The sequence below is a fragment of the Podarcis filfolensis genome (assembly GCF_964270895.1).
Source record: "Podarcis filfolensis genome assembly, chromosome: 4".
Classification (NCBI taxonomy): Eukaryota; Metazoa; Chordata; class Lepidosauria; order Squamata; family Lacertidae; genus Podarcis; species Podarcis filfolensis.
The window spans coordinates 68,379,403-68,402,191 of record NC_139607.1 but is presented as its reverse complement, the minus strand read 5'-3'; the positions used below and the strand labels follow the sequence as shown (position 1 = coordinate 68,402,191).

At 39.9% G+C, this 22,789-nt stretch overlaps 2 protein-coding genes across 2 annotated transcripts in view; one reads left to right on the top strand and one right to left on the bottom strand.

Moving 5' to 3' along the window:
• CD47 (CD47 molecule) overlaps positions 1–22,789 on the bottom strand; it is a 232,563-nt gene that overhangs the window by 50,087 nt on the left and 159,687 nt on the right. The gene's annotated exons all lie outside the window — the stretch shown is intronic.
• The window catches only part of BBX (BBX high mobility group box domain containing), a 120,213-nt gene that overhangs the window by 61,239 nt on the left and 36,185 nt on the right, over positions 1–22,789 (top strand). Inside the window, 4 exon segments of the mRNA XM_083611557.1 lie at positions 11,691–11,861; positions 12,934–13,176; positions 16,960–17,158; positions 19,059–19,126. Coding sequence (XP_083467683.1) covers positions 11,700–11,861; positions 12,934–13,176; positions 16,960–17,158; positions 19,059–19,126 — 672 coding nt within the window. The 5' untranslated portion in view covers positions 11,691–11,699.

Below are 22,789 nucleotides of genomic sequence, written 5' to 3'. Positions count from 1 at the left end.
ACTAAAGAAGGGCTAACCAAACAGGAGCACTCGACAATGCAACACTTTGTTGCAGATTCCACTTGTTCTCTCACATTTAAACCAGCCTCATTGGATGCTTCTGATACAATGTTAACTAAAGATTGGGATTGTATGGCATATTAATCCTGGCATACTTCGAGAGCTAGATTATGACAATAATGGCCACTAGGTGGCACCTAATAGTCATGCAATGAGATGGGTGCCCCCCCCCCCCCATTCTTGTTTCTAGTGTGTTAACAAAGGAGTTTTGTGTGACAGGACACTATTTTTAAAATTCAGCACCACGTGCTTTTCAATGCTTTTTTAAATTTCTGCAGCCAATTTACAGCTTTCTAAAATGGCTACAAAAAGAAAAGAAGTTTCACGTAGGGTTTTTGGTTTTTTTGCTATCATTTGTACGGTCAAATAAATAATGAGAGTTAATATGCCATGTTCAGGTTTTCTGCACATGCATCACCTTGTACAAATAACAAAATTACGAACACACTGGGTGAACCGGAGTTAGCATCTGCTTCAGCCATCTCTTTTACCTCTCCACATAAAATACTTGTTGGCATCTGTCTGTCTCAAGAGACAATGGAAGAGTGTGTCTTTGGGGATAAAGTCAAGTCATTGGAGAGTTACAGCGTCTGCTGTGGCTGTAGAGACTGATACAGGACAGACCTGTTTTAGTGCAGGTGGGGCAGATGAAGGTGTCTGGTTTTGCTGCTACAGGTGCACCATGGCATTTCTTCTCCCTCTGCGGTCCTCCTAGCGGTTATTCCTCCTCTGATCACTGCGGTGGATACACAACCTGACTGCCTGTCTCCAGGCACTGCCATCATCTGCATGGGATTCCCACATGGCAGGGTTAATGTTGTCAGCCTTCATGCCATGTTTGCAGACATCTGTGTAACGCAGAGTTAGTCTGCCAACGTCCATTCTGTGTACATATCTTGATTATGATAATACCCTATCTTTCAAGTTTTCTATCACAGCGGCTGAGGTGGTATATGTGACACCTATCTGATGTGCTTCGTGCACTTATGAGACTCCCAACTGTCCCAGCCACCATTGTGAAGAGCCACGGGCAATAAATTACAATCCAAGAACATCTGGTGCTGGCTGTTGCTTTAGCAGACTGATCTGTGTGGTGGTGGGCAGATGGAGCTGCCTTATGATGCAGGATTGTACCAAATGACTGCTTAGCTGTTCAAACTCCTGTTGTCTTTCGTTGTCTTTTCTTGATGGCTTAATTTTCCAATGTGTTGTCCCACGATTGCTCAGGAGTCACAAATCTTCACAACACATACAATCTAATTTCTTAACAGGCCTAACAGTGCAACCCTATACATATCTGTTCAGAAGTAAGGTTACAATTCTAACCCCACTTACATGGTGGCAAGGCCTTTTGAAATCATTGGGGCTTACTTCTGAGTAGGCATAGCTAAGATTGCATTGTAAGGATTTAGTTAGTCCAATTTAGAGTGGATCCATGGAAATTAACAAACATGACTAATTTACATCCATTAATTTCAATAGGTCTACTGTAAGATGCAATCCTGAGTCCAGTGGGATTTAATCCCTGGGAAGATTGTAGCCTAAGGCATGCTTTCTGTGTTCTCTTACCTTTTCCATCTTTACAGTATTCACGTTAATAACCTGCTAATGTACTGGATAGGCATTGCCTCTATTTGAAAATGCCACCAAACAATGAAGCAATTTCTTTCTCTTAAACAAGATAAAATGTGTTACAAGTAAAAGCACATAACAAATTGATTCTAAACAAACCTAGTATTCTTAAGTTTAGTAATCATTAGATTCTGCTTAGGCAGAAAAGGGGAAGATATTACAGAGTTTCTTGTGGATTTAATTTCTTTCTGCCTTTGATCAGGTCTGGCAGTTTTTCCTTGTCTCCATCAGCTGGCTTTCCAAAGAAACAAACAGCTTGACAACAGAAGTGTGTACATCATAGATCTAGGAAGGAATACCTGCCATAAACATTTCATGGCCAACCTAATGTAGCCAAGAGTTCTCTTGAACTTTAAGATGTGATTAGGTTTCTGAATATAATATTATTGATGGTTGCTGCATGTGGACCCAGCAGCTGTCTGGAATGGAATTGATGTGGAAGCCCCATTATTCTGTTCCAAAGTTATTTGGTGAGATGAAAATTAAGTGCATATTTCCAAGTTGTTAATTAACTATTTCCCCACTACTTGGTCAGAAGCAGCACTTCTTCTGGATGCTCCTTGAAATGCTGGGTCCTTTAGGAAAGATCTGCTGCAGTACCTAATGAACAAATCACCCTCCTTGACTTTCCGCTGTTAACAGCAATGAGAGCAACAGCACTATACATTGAAATGAGAAACAAGACTCAGGAAAAAAAATCAAGGGAGACTTTTACTCAGCGGTTAGTTACTTCTGACAGCACAATTTATCATAAATCTCAGCTAGCAAACTGTATTCCATTTGCTCACAGCATGTTCCCCATTAGACCACTAATTCTATGAAAGTTAGAAATGCTCATTACTAGCTCTCTGCTGTGAAATGGTACAGAATTGATTCACTGTCTGGCCAGTAATTAGTACCAAGTAAATGAGCTTTTCTCTCTCTGCATTTCATAGGCTGAAATTTTGTAAACGAGTTTTCCAGGAGTTAAGAACCCAATTACATTCTGTAACTGTCTTCTGAAGTTTAAATATGTTTCTTTTCACTAAGCCAAACCATAGAGAAAGCTCTGCATTGGCTCGGTAATGCAAAAAGAGGTACAAGTCTTGGGGCTTTGCATTTCAGCTTTGTCACATTTTCCCCATAGTCCTTATCCCCTAGTCAGAAAAAAGTTTGGTATATGTAACTACATTTGTTCACATTTGTCCCTTGTTAATCCGCTTGCCTCATTCCTCTCTGTGGTGGCACTTTAAACAGAGCTACCAGCAATTCAGAGCGCTCCTCAGGAAAACGCATGGCTCTTACAGCATTAGTGGGCATTGGTAGCAAAACCACTGCAATCTGCAACATGCTTCAGCAAGCGTCCTTCCATTTTAAATACCTTTCAATGCTCTGCCAGACCATTGCTCTGGAATAGCATTGCAGGAAATTTTAAAATGGTTGCTTGGCCAAAAAATGAAAATGGGAGATTCAGGGAAGGCAGGACCAATCCTGAGAGTCAGATCCTTGGCAGCTGCCCTAACGATGTAGAAAGCAAGTCACTTGGACTGTAATATTCTATTAGATGAATGTTCATCTAAAAATGTGACTAACGACCAATCTCTTTTGCATTGAGATCTGCCATTTGTAATTTGGTGGTGCAAGTCTCTAAACAGGGTAAGTGTGTGGTTCATATTGTTAGGGCTCCCAGACTCTCCAAGTCTATTTTCCAGGGATGTCCCTGATTTGAGAAGCCATCCCGGTTTCTAATTTGATCTTGGAATGTCCTGCTTTTCCCTAGGATGTCCCGATTTTCATTGGAGAAATGTTGTAGGATAGGGAATTATCCCACACCTGAGCCATCTTAAGGCAGCCCTGTATAGGAAAGTTTTTCAATGTTGAAAGTTTTATTATGTTTTATACACTGTATGTTGGAAGCTGCCCAGAGTGGCTGGGGAAACCCAGTAAGATGTGCCAGGTATAAATAGTAAAATTATCATTATGGAATGGGACATCCCTATTTTCATTGGTAACTGTTGGAGGGTATGGGCTCCACCTCTTGCTGTTAATGGTAATACTAAACTTTTTTTATGGAATTCTTCTGCGCCTGTGAAAATAGAGAATGATGAAACCCACACTTGATTCTTTTTCGTACAGTTATTGTGCTATGTATGATCTGTATATTTTAACATAATATGTGAAATATCACCCTGGAAGTATCTCTTTCAATGAATCTGGAAAATTGGCCCTGACACAAATCCTCTGGTGGCGGTACGCAGTGTTTACTTCATATAATATCTGCCCCTTTTTATTGATATCAGAAAATGTAACAGGAGGATGAAACAAAAAAAAATGAAAACTAATTTGACAGAATTTTAATTGCACACTTCTGAAATAAGTAATGCAATAGTCTTGAAAATTTAATAAACAGTGTGCAGTTTATTTTGAAGAATGCTATCCATACTTTTGTTTGCTGGAACAGATTTCTTTCCACCTTGTATATATTACTTATTGTGTATGCCCTTGACAGTTTCTTGATCTTTAATAAGATTCTTGGAGAATGTGTTGCTTCTAATTTCCTCTTAGTGAACACATCAAAATGGTTTATATATCTGATCAGGTCTATTTCAGGCTGCATATTTTGGACTAAGTGAAGGAATTCTGCCATGGCTAAAGCTGTGGATGTTTTATCTTCATTTGAGTTTATTAGAGTAATTTATACTTTCTTTCCCATATGCATGACTTTAATATTTTTAATACTAAATTGACAGATTACATGGGCTTGACGCCATCACACATTCTTAGCAAAATGCCTCTGACTAGCATGTGTGCTCGCAGACCAGTTCTCTATACAGAACAGCATAGTAGTGCTGCTACATAGGATTCAGGATTTAGAAGACATCTGAAGGCAGCCTTGTTTAGGGAAGTTTATAACGTTTGTTGTTTTATTGTGTTTTTAATATTCTGTTGGGACCCACACAGAGTAGCTGGGGAAACCCTGCCAGATGGGCGGGGTAATGTTGTTGCCGCTGCTGCTGCTGCTAATATTAATTCCATTTTGGTGCATTTTCCAGAGGGACAGGGGCAAGATTTGGGGCAATGAGCAATGTTTGGAGCAATGTTACATGATGCCTAACAGCACAATCCAAACCCAAGATCTGCCTGGATGAGTGTTTGGGTTTCGGTGGATCTTGGGCTTTCCTGGATGAGTTGGGGCAATCCCAGTGTAAGTCCCTCCCCACTGCTGAACTGCAGATAACACTAGTTTAAGTCCCTCACCCTGACTCAGCTGGCGATCAGACAGCAGGAACTTATAGCAGTGTAGGTCCCCCGAAAAGAGTATTCTGGGAGAGTGGCCAGGGCAGGAGACACAAGGAGAGATCTATACTTATTCCAGACTCTGTTCAGCTCAGTCATGTGACATTGAGTCCATACTCCCCTCCCAGAAGCAGAGTTTGGAATAGGGGTAAATTATGCTGGTCTAAATTACACTGGCTTCCTATAGACAGTATTTCTTTTGACAAGAGCATTGGGGGGGACCTGATATCCTCCCTCCAGAGCACCTATATAATTGATTGAAACCAGAATCCAACCAGAATCTTGAGGTCTTGGAAGGGGGTGAATGAAGTCTGCTGGGAAAGAAGTGGTTGAGGTGGGTTTAGCATCTGCACATTTTGCTCCTGAAATCTCCTGGAGAGCTTCACAAACACGCACAGGTGGAGCAATTATTTGCAGCAGGGATGTGCCCAAATGCTAGCTGGGCCTAGTAATGTTAGTACTGCAGGCATTTTACTTTCATTTGAGCTGCCTTATTAAAACACACTGGGTCGTTGAACTACAAGGGCAACACAAATCACAGCTTTAACTAATAAACAAAATAAACTCCAGGAAATGCAATCTTTCAGTAAAGCACAGTAAAATATTAAATGCTGTTAATTGGGAAATTAGGTAGTTAGATTCCGAGCAAGTCATTTGCAACACATAGAGCAGCGTTGGGAAGGCTGTGACCATTGAGTTGTAGGCAAAAAGCAGGAACAGTCATTTGCAATACACAGTACAACTGCCATTATCTCCCGCTATTGGTTATGCTGACTGGGGCTGATGGAAGCTAAAGGCCAACAGTGTTTGGGGGGCAGCAGTTTCCCCTGACATAAAGACTCACAACAACCATGGCTTGAAAGCAAAAGGGACTTGATGGAACTTAATTAGTTACTCATTTTTTAATTACTGATTTTAAGTATCATTGATTTCAATGGTTCTGCTGTAAGTAAAACTTAAGTCCGGATCTAGCCGCATGCCACTGTAAATATCTCCCGTCTGGGTTTAGAAAACCCTATTAACTTTTTGTTGCCGATTGGTTTTAAGCAGTACGTCATTTTGGAAAATTCACAAGTACAATAATAGAGTGCTTAGAATCATGCTGTGGGATTACTTATATTCTGTGAAGATTTTCTTAATCCTATTAAATGTAGGGAACACAATAGTGCCAGTTTTAGTTGGTTTCAAAATAGTAACAAGTAAACACTGCCTTTTCGTGTGATATTGTTTTGTATGCTACTTTGCAAGATTTTTATTTTTTTTTGCTTGAAGGTTTTTAGTATTATTTCAGAATGATTGGATACTTATAACAACTGCTGAATTAAGTAAAGGGAAGCACAATGACAAGTCTATGGCATAGAATATTTTGTTAAAAAAATGTATATTAATTTTCATTTTTTAACATCACACATAAAACAATATAACTCAACACATCAGTTACTATTATTTTAATATTATTTATACATTTGTATGCCACCCTTCATCCAAAGATCACAGGGTGGTTCACAACATCAAAATACAAAATGAGAACACATAATAAATAATAATAACAAACCAATAACCCCTCCCAAGCCAACCACGTTGCTTTAAAGTATCAAATAAAATTCTTACAGGTCTCTCCAAAAAATCTTTCCACATATTACTATGAGATATCGGAAAGTTATAAACACATTCATCTTGATGCATATAATCAAAAAACGGTTGTCACACATTATAAAAAAGATGGGGATTAGAATTCCCTTTGGTTGCACAAACCTGGCACATCAGCTTTTCAGCCAGGGCTATTATCCATGCTCTGGCGTACCATGCTTCAATGTTCAATCCCAAGACAGTACACCACCACATAGCTATTTCCATACACGCCGTCGTGAAGAGGAGGCAGTGACACATTAAATGTTCTTTATGAGCAACTGGTTGATTAGGCATGTCCTGAGTATTCTGAGTCAAGCAAGTTGAGGAGATGGTTGTAGGTCTGTTTGGTATAATACACCCAATTCTTTATTTAGCAAAAGCCAAAATGAGTGAACAGATTTACAAAACCACCACATGTGCATGTAAGGTCCAGTGGCAATGAATATTGAGTCCATAGTTCATTAATCATTGGATTGCTTCACGTTGCACTCAGATCTGAAGTTCTCTTCCAGAAGCTTTTTTTCAGTTTCAAGCTAAACTGTGGTCTAGACATGTGCTAAGAAAATTTCATAGCACCTGACTGTTGATTCAACAAACACGGTTCATCCACATCTTTGTCCTGAGTCAACGGTATATGCTGAAAGAGAATCCAGGAATCTGGTTGTCAACTTATGCCATTCAAGTGTTTTTTTTTACTAGTGTTCCATGCATAATGTGCTGTATGAAGCATAATTTCAAGAAAAAGAGGCACACAGCCCAATCCAAACACCTTTTCTTGGAAATAAGGATACATTCATAGGTTGCAGTTTCTAATGGTGGTAACATGTGACAGTCTGCTCTGTAGGGAACATGGAAACTTTCCACACAATTAGGGTGATTTGCATAATGGATAGCTCTCAGGTGTCACAGATGCCACCAGTTTTCACACGGCAGCTGTAACTTAAAAATAGACAGTTCCTATACAGGGTCAGACAACCTTTGGCTCTTAATGATGTTGGACTCCCATCTGTCAAGGCAGCATGGCCAATGATCAAAGCTGATGGGATTTGTAGTCCAGCAACATAGGGAAGGTCACAAGTTGCCCATCATTTTCAGCATCCCCCTCTTTTTTTTTTTTTTTACTGTGCCATGAACTGAACAAACACTGGTGTTAAGTCTGCTTACATAGGGGACCAGGGCTTCAGAAAAGTAGCGGCATGGCAAGTTCCCCTCTCTTCTACCACACATTTCCTCAGCTTCATCCCCACGAAACTCCACATACCTGCTGTAGGTAGTTATCAGCCATGAAAATTTAAATGGAACCTAAATGTACAGGTTGAGTTTATCAGGGATGGTCCTCCAGATGTAGTTGGGCTGCACTGGCCATGTTGATTGGCGTTGGGAGTCCAGCAGCTTTGGTGGGGGCACATTGCTTCCCCATTGCTTCAATATAATTATCGGGTGCTAGAAATAAACACAGCATGGCATGCTGCCGTTCTTGTGCTCTGTTTGTCAGCTTCACAGGGAATATGTAACTGCCCAGTGCTAGAAAGAGAGGTGCAAGACTTGTCCAAGACCTCAGTCTGAGCACAAGTCCGAGGTGAATGCTGAGCTCAAAAACAACCCCACAAGTGTTGCTGCAACATAACATCCAGATTACAAAAGACACAATGCTAACAAGTGACTTGCCCACAAACTGAGAGGTAAGGTCTAAAACCCAAGCATCAAACCCTGAAGATAAATCCCCCTTCAATTAATTTACTCCAAAATATTGAAATTCCACCTGGAGCCCCCAAATCAGTTCCTTTTCATTATTGCACCAGTTCAACTAGCTAATACCTTATTTCCCGAACGTCTTGCGACTCAAATGTTTTGGCTCCCGAACGCAGCAAACCTGGAAGTGAGTGTTGCGGTTTGCGAACGTTTTTTGGAAGCCGAACGTCCAACGCGGTTTTCTCGGCTTCCGATTGGCTGCAGGAAGCTCCTCGTCTTGGTTTTCGAACGGTTTCAGAAGTCAAATGGACTTCAGGAACGGATTCTGTTTGAGAACCAAGGTACCACTTTAGTGTGCTTCTTGTCCCAATTCAAGATGCTGTTTTCATCCTATGAAGTATGACTGGGACATACATACCAGCCCACACACGCTCGACATGTAAAGAGTGCTTCATTAGTAGGAGGGGAAGAGGGACACACACAGCTCGGCCCTGCTCCCCAGCATCTGTGCATTGAACCTGAATATCTTACAAAGAGATCTGTGCTCTCTTAGAGCTTTCAACATGTAGGCTTCCAAGCAACCAGGTATTGTAATGTAATCTGAGTCCACCAGTGTCCTACAAGGAACTTCAGTAAGGACTGCTGAGGTGTAACATTGTTGTGCCAAGCCTTGTGCCGAAGCTTCAGCAAACTCTCCCAGTGGCCTTCTTGAGAACAAAATTACAGACTCCCCCCCCCCCCCTCAAGATGATGGCTCAACATTTTGTGTGCCTATTAAAGGAGCTATAACAACGTGCCTCTACTATGATAAAATGAGTTTTCATGTTTGGGTGAAAAGTACTATGTTGCCTAACTTTTCGCGATTTACATTACTGCTAAATTTCTCATCCTTTTAATATTAACATGCACTTTCTTATTTTTGAAAAATGCAAAATAAAAATGAGGGCTATAGTTTAAGCACACAGTTTAAAAAGAAAAGTGTATGAGTTACATATAATTAGCATTTATGTGGTAATATCATGTTAACATGTCAAAAGGTTTTAATTAAAATTACATCGGCAATTAAATATATTATTCTAAAATGGTGGCATAAGGTAAAGGCAGCTCCTTAGCAACAGAAATATAAGAGTCTTTTTCATGTTGTTTTTTTTATCTCGGAGTGAAAATGAACATTCTCATACTCATGTATGAAAACAGCTTTCCATATTCACATTTTGCAACCTGCCTTCTCTAATCTGGGCCTTTTTTATACGCATTTGCTAGCTGACTATTTTTAAAAAATAAATTTACTGGTTTGGTTTTTTTGAAAATAACATCTCCCTTAACAAAAAACTTGGAAGTATACAGCATAAAAATACACAATCAGTAGGCTGAAGCATAGAATATGATTTAACCTAGAACAACCAAAAAAGTTGACTGCAAAGGTTAAAGATTGTTTTTCTTATTTATGCAATCAGTACAACAGTACCAGTCAAATGAAACGAGTCTTTCTGTCTCTAGCTAGTCATATTTCGTTGGTCAGCTGGGTTGGTCACCAAACCCAGTTAAGCCAATTTGTCCAAGACTTTCCAAAACCAGGGTATAACAAGTCTAACTGCTAATGACAGATATCCAGTAAGAGCTTTAAATGAGAGATCAGCATTCTGGCCCTGAAATATATTCAGTAAAATTAACCCAGCGGACTGAATGACACGTTGACCAGTGGTATTAGGTAAAGGTATCTATGAAAACCCTGTCTTTCGAAAACCTGACACCTTAACGTAATACCACCATTTATGCTGCCATGTTTCCTTCATTTCACATCCTTGTGAACAAAATGGTTTAAGATAAAGTTGCATGTGTGCAAGATAAAGAGTTATGAAGTGCCATTTTTGCAATGTTTTTAGGACTGTTTATTTACTGGGCCATTTCTTCAGGCTCTCCTGTGTTAATATGTTTATATTTAGCACAAAAGATTTTTAACCCTGAAACACTGTGGGTAATATTTCCCCAGTGCCATGAAGTTCAGCAGGGAACTGAGATACCTTGCTCCAAAGGAATAAATTATATCTTAGTGAAGAAAGTAATGAACTGCTACCAAAGTCACCTGTGTATTGGGGAACTCGTGTAAATATGTTAGGGATGCCCAAATTAAAATACTTCTGATTGCATATGAACAGCAGGTACATTGAACTTTCACTGAAAAGTTATCCAGTTTTTGAGGAGCATAATGATGACCTAAAGTTATATTTCTAACTTTAGCTTTAAGTATTTTTAAGGGGGTTTTTTGGTTAGCTCTAAGCAAAAAATTCAGATCATACTATCAAATGCCATTATCAGATAAAGCAGAAAACCCTTCCACTCCCTAGCCAACTAAATCTTAAGCAAGAGCTCCTCTTATAATCCTGCTGCATACATCATCCTTCTGTCTAATGTGACTAGTGGTGTGACTTAGTTAACTCTGGCTAGTGAATGAGTGGACAAGGAGGCTTTATTGTGAGAGATTAGCATAGAGGAAGTCAGAATGAGGAAGTTACTCAAGCAAAGGTAGAATACTTCTTTCCATTGATGAGGTTCCTGCTTCATGCCAGCAGATTAAATGGTAATACATCTTTTTAAGGTTGTCTGCATTTCTAATTACAAGGTGAATGCATCCCAGATACCTGAAGATCTTTTTTAAAGCTCAGAGTGTTTTGCGAGTTGAACCGATACAGTGAGAAGTACGCACCACTGGATTCAATAGAACTTGCACTCAGGAAGCCATGTACAGAACTACAGTCATGCTGATCCTAATAAAATGTGTCTTATTCTATATATTTCTGCTCTTTCATGGCAAATCTGTATGATAGATCAGTGGTGGGCAACTGAATCTGGTTCTTCCAAATGGAACATTTTTCTGTCAACAGAGGAAGCATTTTTAAGGGACACTGGTTTGTGGGGAATGGCCTCGTGGACCAAACTGGGATACATATTGGGCCTAATTAGTCCCAAGAGCTGAAGATTCCCCACCACTGTGAACACTTGAATTTCCCTTGGAGGTGTTGTTGCTATGGGAGCTGTCACGATGAGCTTCTGGGATTCAAAATTTACTGCTACACCACTAAGTGCATCTTGAGACATCATATAAAAGGAAGAAACATCTGTCACAAATCCATAGACTGCTAGTAGTAATCTGGTAAAACAAATGTGTGCATTCTCCTACCTATTTTGTACTTGGCTGCTCATGCAGATGTTCCACTAACATCTACAGAGCTTATTCATTCATAAGGTAGTAGGACTGCATCTGTCAACATCCTTTGGGTAGCATATTATCTATTGGGGATTGAGATTAATAATTCAGCATTCAGTAGTAACATCTGAAAAAGTGTGTTCAATAGCATATTTGTTTTTTATGGGAACATTTTATTTATTTCTGCTAGGTCACAGTAATGAAAGGCAGCAATAGGAATAAAGATCATTCAACAGACGGAGAGGGTACTGGGAAACGACCAAAGAGAAAGTGTCTTCAGTGGCATCCACTACTTGCAAAGAAAATCCTTGACTTTTCAGAAGAAGAGGAGGAGGAAGAGGACGAAGAAGATATTGATAAGGTGAAACTATGTTGTCAAAAAGTAGAGCTTTAGTATGATATACGTTGGAGATTTGTTGCCTTGTGCAAGCCTTCTAAAACCCATTTGGAAATCAAATTCATGGGTTTATTTTAAATATCACTCAGCCTGACTATCATGGTTTGCCCCCATTCATATTGAGTAATATCTAAAAAGAGTATCTTTTCCAAATGTCAGACGAGTCCCACACTGTATCGTGCCCCTAGGTCCATGTAGTCTAGCATCTTTTTCCCAACCCCGTGTGCCCACAGAGTAGCTCATGAATGAAACAACTCTATCCCATTTAGCCATCCAGAAGTTGGTATGCAGATACATAGGTCTTCTGAATACAGAGATTTTGAGCTATCATGGGTAATAGCTGCGGATAGGACTATTGTCCATGAATTTGCTTAATCATTTAGCAGCCATTGCCACATTCAGCAAATTCCAAAAGTTAATTATTTGTTGTGGAAATTATTATAAATTACATTATTTTTCATAATAATTCCTTATTATTTTTTTAAAAAAATATCCCACTCAAGGCAACTTAATAAACTTTAAAATAATTAACTTTAAAATAAAAGCATTTAATACCCTATATTTAAAACACCATTGGGGTAGTAAATATCTCTTTTGCCCATCCACTAAAACAAGTGGGCATGCTTCCATCAACAAAATTGTTCAGTGCAACAATTTAAAGCACAAACCAGGGCAGAACCTTAAAACCATTCAGATCACAAAAGCATTTTAAACAGGAAGACTTTATCCACCTGGTTAGAAGGCCATTAATGAGGGGGCAAGACAAGCCTGCCTTGGGAGGAAGTTCCATAGTCTGGGCACAGCAAGATAGATTTCTGTCGAACCTCACTTCAGTCTCTGAGTGGAATCTATCCCACAAAGTGTAAATGCAAAGCTAATGTAATATTATTTGCTCAGACATTTTGCTGAATTGATTGCTTCACTGCAGGGGATTTGCAGGTTTTTAACACAGAATATTAAGTTAGATGTTGGAGCGAATATCTAATAGACGCGAGAAATATCCATTACATCTGTAGAATTTTTATTTGTAAAATAGGTCCATCTTCTTGGTGCTGATGGTCTTGAGCACGATGCTGACGAAACAGAAGATGAGGAATCTTCAGAGCAACGAGCTCGCAGGCCGATGAATGCATTCCTTCTGTTCTGCAAACGCCACCGTTCCCTTGTGCGGCAAGAACACCCCCGTCTGGACAACCGTGGTGCTACCAAGATCCTGGCGGATTGGTGGTCTGTTCTAGACCCTAAAGAAAAGCAGAAATACACCGACATGGCCAAGGAGGTAACCAGTGACATTATTGTGGCACATGTTTAAATGGTGAACATTTGAAAAACAGCATCATGCTTAAAATCCCTTCCTCCCCCAATCTGTGTCAGGTTTTGCAAGGGAGAGGATTAAACAAGAATTCAAGAAGGAAAGGAGCTTCGTGACCAAGCTAAACAGTTCAGTTTATACATTTCATACAGAGTTTTTTATATCATGTTACTCTGACCCGAACTACCTGATTCAAAAAAGCAGGATTACTAAATTTTTACTAAATATACAATTTTTTTGGTCTGGATACCCTCCTTTTACAGAGGCCTATTCCCATTTTAAAACCCAAAAGGTGTTCCAGCAAATATGTTATAACTGGTTTCTCAAAAGCAAGAGAAATACCTGTTTTACTTTCTAATATTTCCCTTTCCAAATTACTGCTACTGAAACAGACCCAAAGGGTAGATTTATTTTAATTAAGGGTTTTCTTGACGACTAGCTATTTGCTGGTGATATGCTTTGAATTCTAATCAGACTTATTTTATTAAAAAAGAAAAATACCTTGCAAAAACTTGAGACGTTAGAAGAGCATACTTTTTTTAACTAAAGCCGATTTTAACTATTTAATTTATCAATAATTTGATAACCTAGAGACTACCATAACACCTGATTTGGCTCTCTAAACACTAACGCTCATTGGCTACATTCAAATGAAGGGAAACTACTGCATATCAACCTAAGCAAGTTGTGCTTCCTTTTTCTGGTTAATTGGCTATAACTTTTGATAGAATACAGATAATTGAACTATCTTTGTTGCATTACATTCTTCATTAAATTTTCTTTCCATTGATATATAATTTCATGGTATTACTCCAATAAATGTGGAGTTGTGAGCCATCAAACCTCAGAAATACACTTTTTCCAAAAGGTTTTCACAATTTTGGCCAGTAGTGTACCTTCACTGTCAGAGGCAGTATGTCTCTGAATGCCAGTTTCTGTGAATCACAGGTTGAGATTGTGCTGTTGCTTTCAAGTCTTGCTTTCGGGCTTCACTGCTGTGAAACAAATGCTCGAACTCCAGTAAGGAATGATCTCCCTGCAGAATTTATAAAACTCGTATTTATAAAATAATGTTCTGCTGCAAGGAATCTCTCCTAAATTAATCTATAAAGGTAGCAGATAAGATCCAAAATACAGCATGCCGTGATAAATAAGAAGTCTTTCACCATGCAACTGAAGTTCGATTCAGGGAAAGCTTCTTGGGGACAGTGTATCATAACTGGTGTGATACAATCAAAAGCCCTCTTTATATTTTTTCCGAATCACCCCGTAGTGGATAATGTCTTTAGATATTCTTCTTTATTGATTCAGAATAACAAAAATAGTTTTCATTTGGTTTTTTCAATACTGAAATTAGGGACTTATTATTTCAACTCGTAGTAAAAAAACCCAACAGTAATAATAATGGAATCCAGTAGTGATCTGGAAAATTGGAGAGTTGAATTTATAGGACAAAAAATGTCTTTTGGGATTTTTAACTTCCCCTTGAACCTTTGTCAGTGGGGAAGAAGAACAACTGCATAACACTCCTGTGAAAAGTGACAATTAGAAACTTCTAACAATAGTGTGTTGAAAACTGCTATGCCTGTGGCGATATGATTCACACAAACCCTCCCTCCCAGGCTTGGTTCTGAAAGCAAGTCTCACATTTCTCTATTGAAAAGGAACAATATAGCCAAGTGTGTTCAGCTCAGTAACATTCATTCCAAGAATGTGTATGAGACATGCAATTAAGCATATAATTTTTATTCTTTCTGTAGTTTAGCTGTGCAATAGCAGTAATTATGAACAAAAACTTGCCACTGGGTCCTCTTAACAATTTTTTCCTGGTAAAGCATTGATGAAAATACATACAGGAGAGAGAGGGTTTTCTTTTTAATTGCATTTTAAAAATTGTAGTTATAATTTGGCTTCATTATGAACGCTGCCCAGACATAATGCACAGCTTAGAGTGGTGGCCATACAATGTGTCTCTTGGAGCTAGCCCTGAGGTTCAACAAGGCTATTAAAAAAAAGATCTTGGAGCAAGCCCAAACTTCAAATCTGGTTTACACCCAGCTCTCTATATTGCGACCATTTTTTTTAGTATGGGCAAATGATACAAATATTTATACCTTGTAAGAGTAATTAGGGAAACCTGACAATTTCAATTTCATTAGCTGAATGATCTGAAATGCAGAAGCACACAAAGGCTTAAGTTGTTCTTTTACCCAAAATATATTGGATAGGGCTCAGTGCTTCCAACTCAGACTAGACATACTGTAAACGCAATAGGCTATCTTTGTGATCAGGGACATGGGTGGCACTGTGGGTTAAACCACTGAGCCTCTTGGGCTTGCTGATCAGAAGGTTGGCGGATCGAATCCCCACGACGGGGTGAGCTCCCATTGCTCAGTCCCAGCTCCTGCCAACCTAGCAGTTTGAAAGCACATCAAAGTGCAAGTAGATAAGTAGGTACCGCTCCGGCGGGAAGGTAAACGGCATTTCTGTGCGCTGTTCTGGTTCGCCAGAAGTGGCTTAGTCATGCTGGCCGCATGACCCAGAAGCTGTACGCCGGCTCCCTCGGCCAGTAAGGCGAGATGAGAGCCGCAACCCCAGAGTCGGCCACGACTGGACCTAATGGTCAGGGGTCCCTTTACCTTTACCTATCTTTGTGATCACGTAGCACAACATTGAGAAACCTTAATCAGGAACATAAGAAGAGCCTGCTGGATCAGGCCAGTGGCCCACCTAATTCAGCAACCTGTACTCACAGTAGCCTAGAGCTGTGGGAAACTTACAAGCAGGACCCGAGAACAAGAGGAATCTTCCCTCTAAACCACCCCTCTTCAATTAAAATTTGTCAGTCTTGGTCATATTTCCTGGTCATATTACCAAGATTTCCTATTCTTCAGGTTAAGACCAAATTTTTCAGTTATTTGTTAAGAAATGAACATTCTTAAAATTTGTTGGTATAGTGCAGGTGGTTGAGAAAAATAGTTGAGCCATTGATGCTTTGAGAAATGTTTTTATGGAGTAGCTTGGCAATCTGAGATCATCCATAAACTCATATTTTATAATACAGGTTTTATAGCTTTTCTGATGACAAACATAAGCAATGAGTGCAACCCTGTGCACATTTATATGGGAGTAAACCCCATTTGACTTGAATCAAAATAAACATTCAAATTGTTGTATATTGTATATCCAAAAATCAGTACTTTGTAAACCACTTAGGTTTTTGTTTTGTTTTTTACAATTGCCGTATTTTTCGATCCATAAGACGCACCTAGTTTTTAGAAGAGAAAAGCAAGAAAAGAAATACAGAGCATGTGAGGGAGAATATACCCCTCAGCTCTGGATCCTGGCTGCTCTCATGCAAGTCACAGAGCCCCTCGGACGTAGGGAACTCTAAATAGAATGTACTAAAGCCCTCTTCCCCACCTCACCTCTCCCCACCCTCTTGCGTGGGCAGGGGACGCTCGCATTAGGACACTCGCACGGGTGGCGTGCCATGCCCCGCCACTCTGGGAACCAAAGCCCTCAGCTCCACCGCTGCCAGGGACCACACATTCGCTTCATAAGACGCACAGACATTTCCCCTTACTTTTTAGGAGGAAAAAAGTGTGTCTTATGGAGCGAAAAATACAGTAAGTGGTGTATAAATGTTATGAAATGAATAACTATGAATACTAAATTGTTACATTTCCCCAAGGTTTTCTACAAAACTGTGCTGTCCCTTGACGCAATTTTTTCCTTTTCTCTTCATAGTACAAGGATGCATTTATGAAAGCAAACCCTGGCTACAAGTGGTGCCCGCCTACAAATAAACCTGTGAAAACCCAGTCATCTACTGTTACTAACCGGAAAAAGCTGTGGGCTTTCCCATCAGAACCTGCAAAAGATTTGCCAAGTCCGAAAAAGTTAGTGAAGACAGAAGAAATGCCTCAGCTGAATTTCGCAATGGCAGGTTTGTTCGAGATCTCTTTTGACATCAAGCCCCAAGTCTCTGGCCTACAGTACGTGACTGAATCAGGCCTAGAAGTCAGAGGTTTCAACAAGATTGTACTGTATTTCATTAGAGTCAATGGGAATATGTTTTTGTTTTATTATAATCATGTACAGTGGAACCTTGGTTTTCGAGCATCTTGGAGGCCGAACAATTCGGAACCTGAAAGCTGAAAACCCGGAAGTAATTGCTTCCATTATTGAATGCACCTCGGAAGTCAGAACGGCTTCCGGGTCGCGTTTTTCATTTTTTTCCCAATGGAATTTACCAACCACCCATTGATCCTCAATTTTTGAACGTTTTGGAAGTCGAACGGTCTTCCAGAACGGATTACGTTCAAAAACAGAGGTTCCACTGTATTATTAAAATGGGTTGATTCTTGCAATCATTTTGAAATAATGCTATAGACTGTTGCTCTTTTGTAAAACATGCCTTGTATATATTTTAATAAGTTATAAGATACATAGTCAGTGGAACACCTCATTCTGGTAATGACTGCAACATTTGATCCTGCTACATCCTCTTATGGTACAATGTTCACACAGTACAAAATACACAGTCCCTGTTGTGACTGCCTTCCTGGCAATGGGATGGATACACACTAAATTAGTCATGACTTTAAATCCCATGATTTCAGTGGGAACTGACTGTAACTAATTACTCAGTGGGATCCAACGCCGTGTATACATGGATAGATTATAGTACCGGTCGCATTTTCCTGCATGATCATAGATGGATCATATTGCTGCAACTCTTCCTAGCTAGGGCTCTTTTAAGCTACTTAAATCAGCTTAAGATAGATGTTTTGAGCAAAAAAATTATACACGAGACATTACTTGTGTCTTTAATAAAGTAATTTCCAAACACTGAAAATATGTTTAACTTCCAATAGCTGCATAAGTAGCAGCACTAGGCACAAATCATGTTTTGCTTCGTTGTTAATAGTTCTTTATATCGAATGGAAGTGAAAGACTCATGATGAGTCTGACCAAATACAAGTTACAATCCATTTGAAAGCACAGTCCATTGTGATTGGAAGGAAGGTGTATTTTTGAGTGGCAAGATCTAAAGAGACAAGTCGCAGGTGATGGTGTGCAAGACTCTGCTTCAGCAGAGGGAGCGGGGGTTGAGCAATGCCTTTTTCAGGCATTTTGTCTTAATTTCATGAGGCTAGAAAGTGGAGCCATGTGCCCACTATCACATTCCCACCAGCCCTTTCCTCCTCCTCCGCATTGGCGGAGAGATCTGATGGGAGCATGCTAATTGCATGGGGTTCTAAACAGGGAAAGCTATATGAGTTTTCATTGAGTCCCATTGTCAAACTTCCCTTCCCAACATGGGGGAGAGAGAGACTTGAGTGTGATCCCGTGCAATCACATAGTCTTGCTTCAAATAGAAATCATAGAATTGTAGAGTTGGGAGAAACCACTTGGGTCATCTAGTCCAACCCCTGCAGTCTAGGAATCTTTGCCCAGTATAAAGCTCAAACCCACAGCTCTGAGATTAAGAGTTTCATGCTGTACCAACTGACAGTTGTATGCAGGAGGGTGCCTGAAGTTTCTTGTGTATATTGTCTGCACTTTATTGTAACACTTAAAAGTTGCCAGCACTAGACTGAGATTTTCTGAAAAGAGTGAATTTATGAATAGCTTATCATGATATTATCAAGACTTCCTTCCACTCCATTTTTTAAAAAAGATATATATGGGTGTGTGTGTGTGTTGATTCCTTTTAAGTAGTCTTTGTTAAAAGATGTAATCTTTATAGTTCCTTTCAGTGCTGTGGCCCTGTATGTTTAAGACCTGCTCAAGCTGGCTCCAAAATAAAATATTTTTATCGATATATTTTTATTCTCTGATAGATCCTACACAAATGGGAGGCCTCAGTATGCTACTGTTAGCAGGAGAACATGCCTTGACTGCACAAGAGGTAAGCAGCTATCTTGTCTGCTTCATTCTTTCATTAATGCAATGCATGTTTGACAGATATGTATAGTAATATAACTTCTGCTGACAACTATTTGATAGGTTTTGTATCTGCAGTCAGTGACACAGTTTTGCCATTCCGTAGCTATAGAACCTAATCATTGGTGCCAGTTGTATAATGTGAAACACTTTGGTGTCAAGTACAGTGGTACCTCCGGTTGTGGACAGGATCTGTTCCGGAGCTCCGGTCGGATTCTGAGGTTTCCGCAACTGGAGGTGCCAGTTCTATGCGCGTGGCGCGATAGAGCACTACTGTGCATGCGCGCGCAGCTAAACCCAGAAATATACTTCTGGGTTTGCCACATGTGTATCCCAAAGGATACATAACAAGAGGGGCATGTAAGCAGAGGTACCACTGTATTGCAGAATCAAGTCCTTTATAGCTAAAGAGTTTCTAGTAAAGAGGAACTATAATCAAGAGGATGTATCTTGAGTCAAACTGTGAATGTAAACAGTTCTGTGAACTTAGAAGTCCCAGCCTTGAGAGCAAAATCCATTTACTTTGTATATCGTCTGATACATATTTGTCCTTCTGCCATTTATAATTTGAATACCATAGAGCAGTGATGGCGAACCTTTTAGAGATTGAGTGCCCAAACTGCTACTCAAAACCCACTTACTTATCGCAAAGTGCCAACACAGCAATTTAACCGTATATCTCATTTTTTCTGTGTGTTTCACGTTTCTGCTTTATGACTGCTGTAGTAATAAATAATCCTTCATAAAAGTTACTGCATTAAATTATCTTTCTGTTGACATATAATTTTGTGGTATAACTAAGTGCTTTTTTCAAAAAATATGTTTAGGGGTACACTCAGTTTTACTCAAGAAAAGTGACCACCGGGGGGAAAATAAATACAGTTCAAATTGGGGAAAATAAATACAGTGAAATTCATCTACCGTTAAATTCACAAAATGTTCAGAGGTATTTGCGTCCCCACAGAAAAAAAGCACTGGTATTACTCCAGAACAAAGTGGTGTTATGAGCTATCAAACCTTGGAAATACAGAAGGTTTCACAATTTTGGCCACTAGTGTACACTGGAGGGCTGTACTAAGAGCCACCCTCTCCCAATCTTTAATATAAGATAATAATGATTGTCTGCGTGCGCACATACAAATATATATAAATGAATAAACCCAGCCAGATGGGTGGGGTATAAATTTATTTTTATTATTATTATTATTTGCTATTTTTTTGGCTGCCGTTTGATTGCTTACTCCATGGAATGAATTTTTCTGTTGGCTTCTGCAGGAAAGCCCAGAGAACATGTAAACCCAGCAGCCCCTTCTTATGTTGCCGTCTTGATATGCTTACTGACTTGGGAGTTAAGCCCTGCTGTACTCAAGGCAGCTTACTCCTGAGTAGGAAAAACAGACTGGCAGAAATCAATGCCTGCTCAGCCCCTCTTTCACTCGCCAGGCCCTGGTGCCGCAGCTTTGGATGGCACATGCAAGCCCCCCACCCCCCTGGCATGGAAGCTACAGCCCTGCTGGGATGTTGGCGTGTGTGCCCACAGAGAGGGCTCTGAGTGCCCTCTCTGGTACGCATGCCATAGGTTTGCCACCACTGCCATAGACTATTTAGAATAACGTGACGGAATATTTGGTAGCGTTATTTTAAATGCAAAAAGCATTTAAAAATATAGTTTACATGCTATTAGATCCCACTTTCCTAATCAACACAGGTAACTCAAAGCTACTTAAAATACCGTTGTAACAAATAATTTTAAATACATTATCTCAGTGATATTCATCATCATCAAACCTTTACTGGCATCACTTACAGACATTCAGAATAAATAAGCCAGTGCGATCTCTTCGCCATTTACTCAGTAATATTTACTTCACTACTGCTAAGGTGTTGTATCATTACCTCCCATTTTACAAGTGCGGGTTGGGACATTGCCTACACAGCAGCACACTTGAGCTTAGAATCAGGAGTGTTGGGCTCAGAGCTCATGAAGTTCACCGCCGTACCACAGCAGCTCAGTTTAAAGTAGCCATCTGCCTGTTTACATTTCACCAGCTTTGCAATACAAAATGTATTAAATCTGGCAGCTTTTAGCACATACATGTTGAATTTCTGTAAGAAGTAGAATGTGATTTTGTAATGGTAGTGGCGAAAGAGTATCATGGTTCAATATAAACACAATAACATTTTGTAGCGTCTTGTGCTTCAATCAATCAATCAATCATTTATTTATTTGTATGCCATGTTTCCAAAGTTAAAACATGTTCTAGGTGGCTTACAACGTATTTTAGAAACTACAGCACTACAAAGATAACAAAAGTAGTCATAAACAAAACATCAAAAAGTACACAGACTGAACAATTTCCACATAAATCATGAGAACAAAATAAAGATAAAAAAGATGACAGCAACACCCCCCATAAACAACAAACCCCTGTAAACAATGCCCCAGCCCAAGATTCTGTTCGGCATCTTCAGATTTTATAGCTGGAGTCAACCGGCCCTTGCCTCTCAGGCGAGGGGGAAAGGCCTACAAGGCAGGGAGCAGATCTTTCAGGGCTCAAAGCCATGATAATGATGATGATGATGATTTATTTATACCCCGCCCATCTGGCTGGGTTTCTCCAGCCACTCTGGGCGGCTTCCAACGAAATATTAAAATACAATAGTCTGTTAAACATTAAAAAGCTTCCCTAAACAGGGCTGCCTTCAGATGTCTTCTAAAAGTCTGGTAGTTGTTTTTCTCTTTGACATCTGGTGGGAGGGCGTTCCACAGGGCGGGTGCCACTACCGAAAAGGCCGTCTGCCTGGTTCCCTGTAACTTGGCTTCTCGCAGTGAGGGAACCACCAGAAGGCCCTTGGCACTGGACCTCAGTGTCTGGGAAGAACGATGGGGGTGGAGACGCTCCTTCAGGTATACTGGACCGAGGCCATTTAGGGCTTTAAAGATCAGCACCAACAATTTGAATTGTGCTCGGAAACATACTGGGAGCCAATATAGGTCTTTCAAGACCGGTGTTATGTGGTCTCGGCGGCCGCTCCCAGATGGTCTCTTAAGCAACTTTTTATGGAATACAGGCCACTTCATCAGATGAAAATTATGTGAATAACTTGCTGGTCTCTGGGGACAGGGGAACATTTGCAAACCTAAGATTTAACTTGAATCATTTTACATGTAGCATATATAGCCTGTCCTTCATTTATTGAAATACCAGGTACAGAGTATAAACCAAAGAAACCAGAACAGTAAGTCGTTCTGAACAAATAAAGACTGCTAAAAACAGAATAATAAGCGAATCAGCAGCTTAAAATGCCTGGGCAAATAAATAACCTAGTGCTGGAACTAACCTAGTGCTGGAACAATGACCACATCAGCCAGGCAGACTTCTGAGTGGAGGGCATTTGTGGCAGCTTATGTAGCCATAATGCCATGAGTAGGAAGTAACATGGTGCTTGTTAAGCCCTTGTTTGCAAGCCTGGTGTGTCTACCAGCCATTCCGACAAATTTCTTATGAGAAATCCACTTTCACAGCTCCTTCCCAAAACATTCTGGGCAGACATTTGGCTGGCAAGTGAAGCATGCAGTGGTAAAAAAAAACCCTTTTCATTTTCTTCAAAGAATAATCAGGCAGAC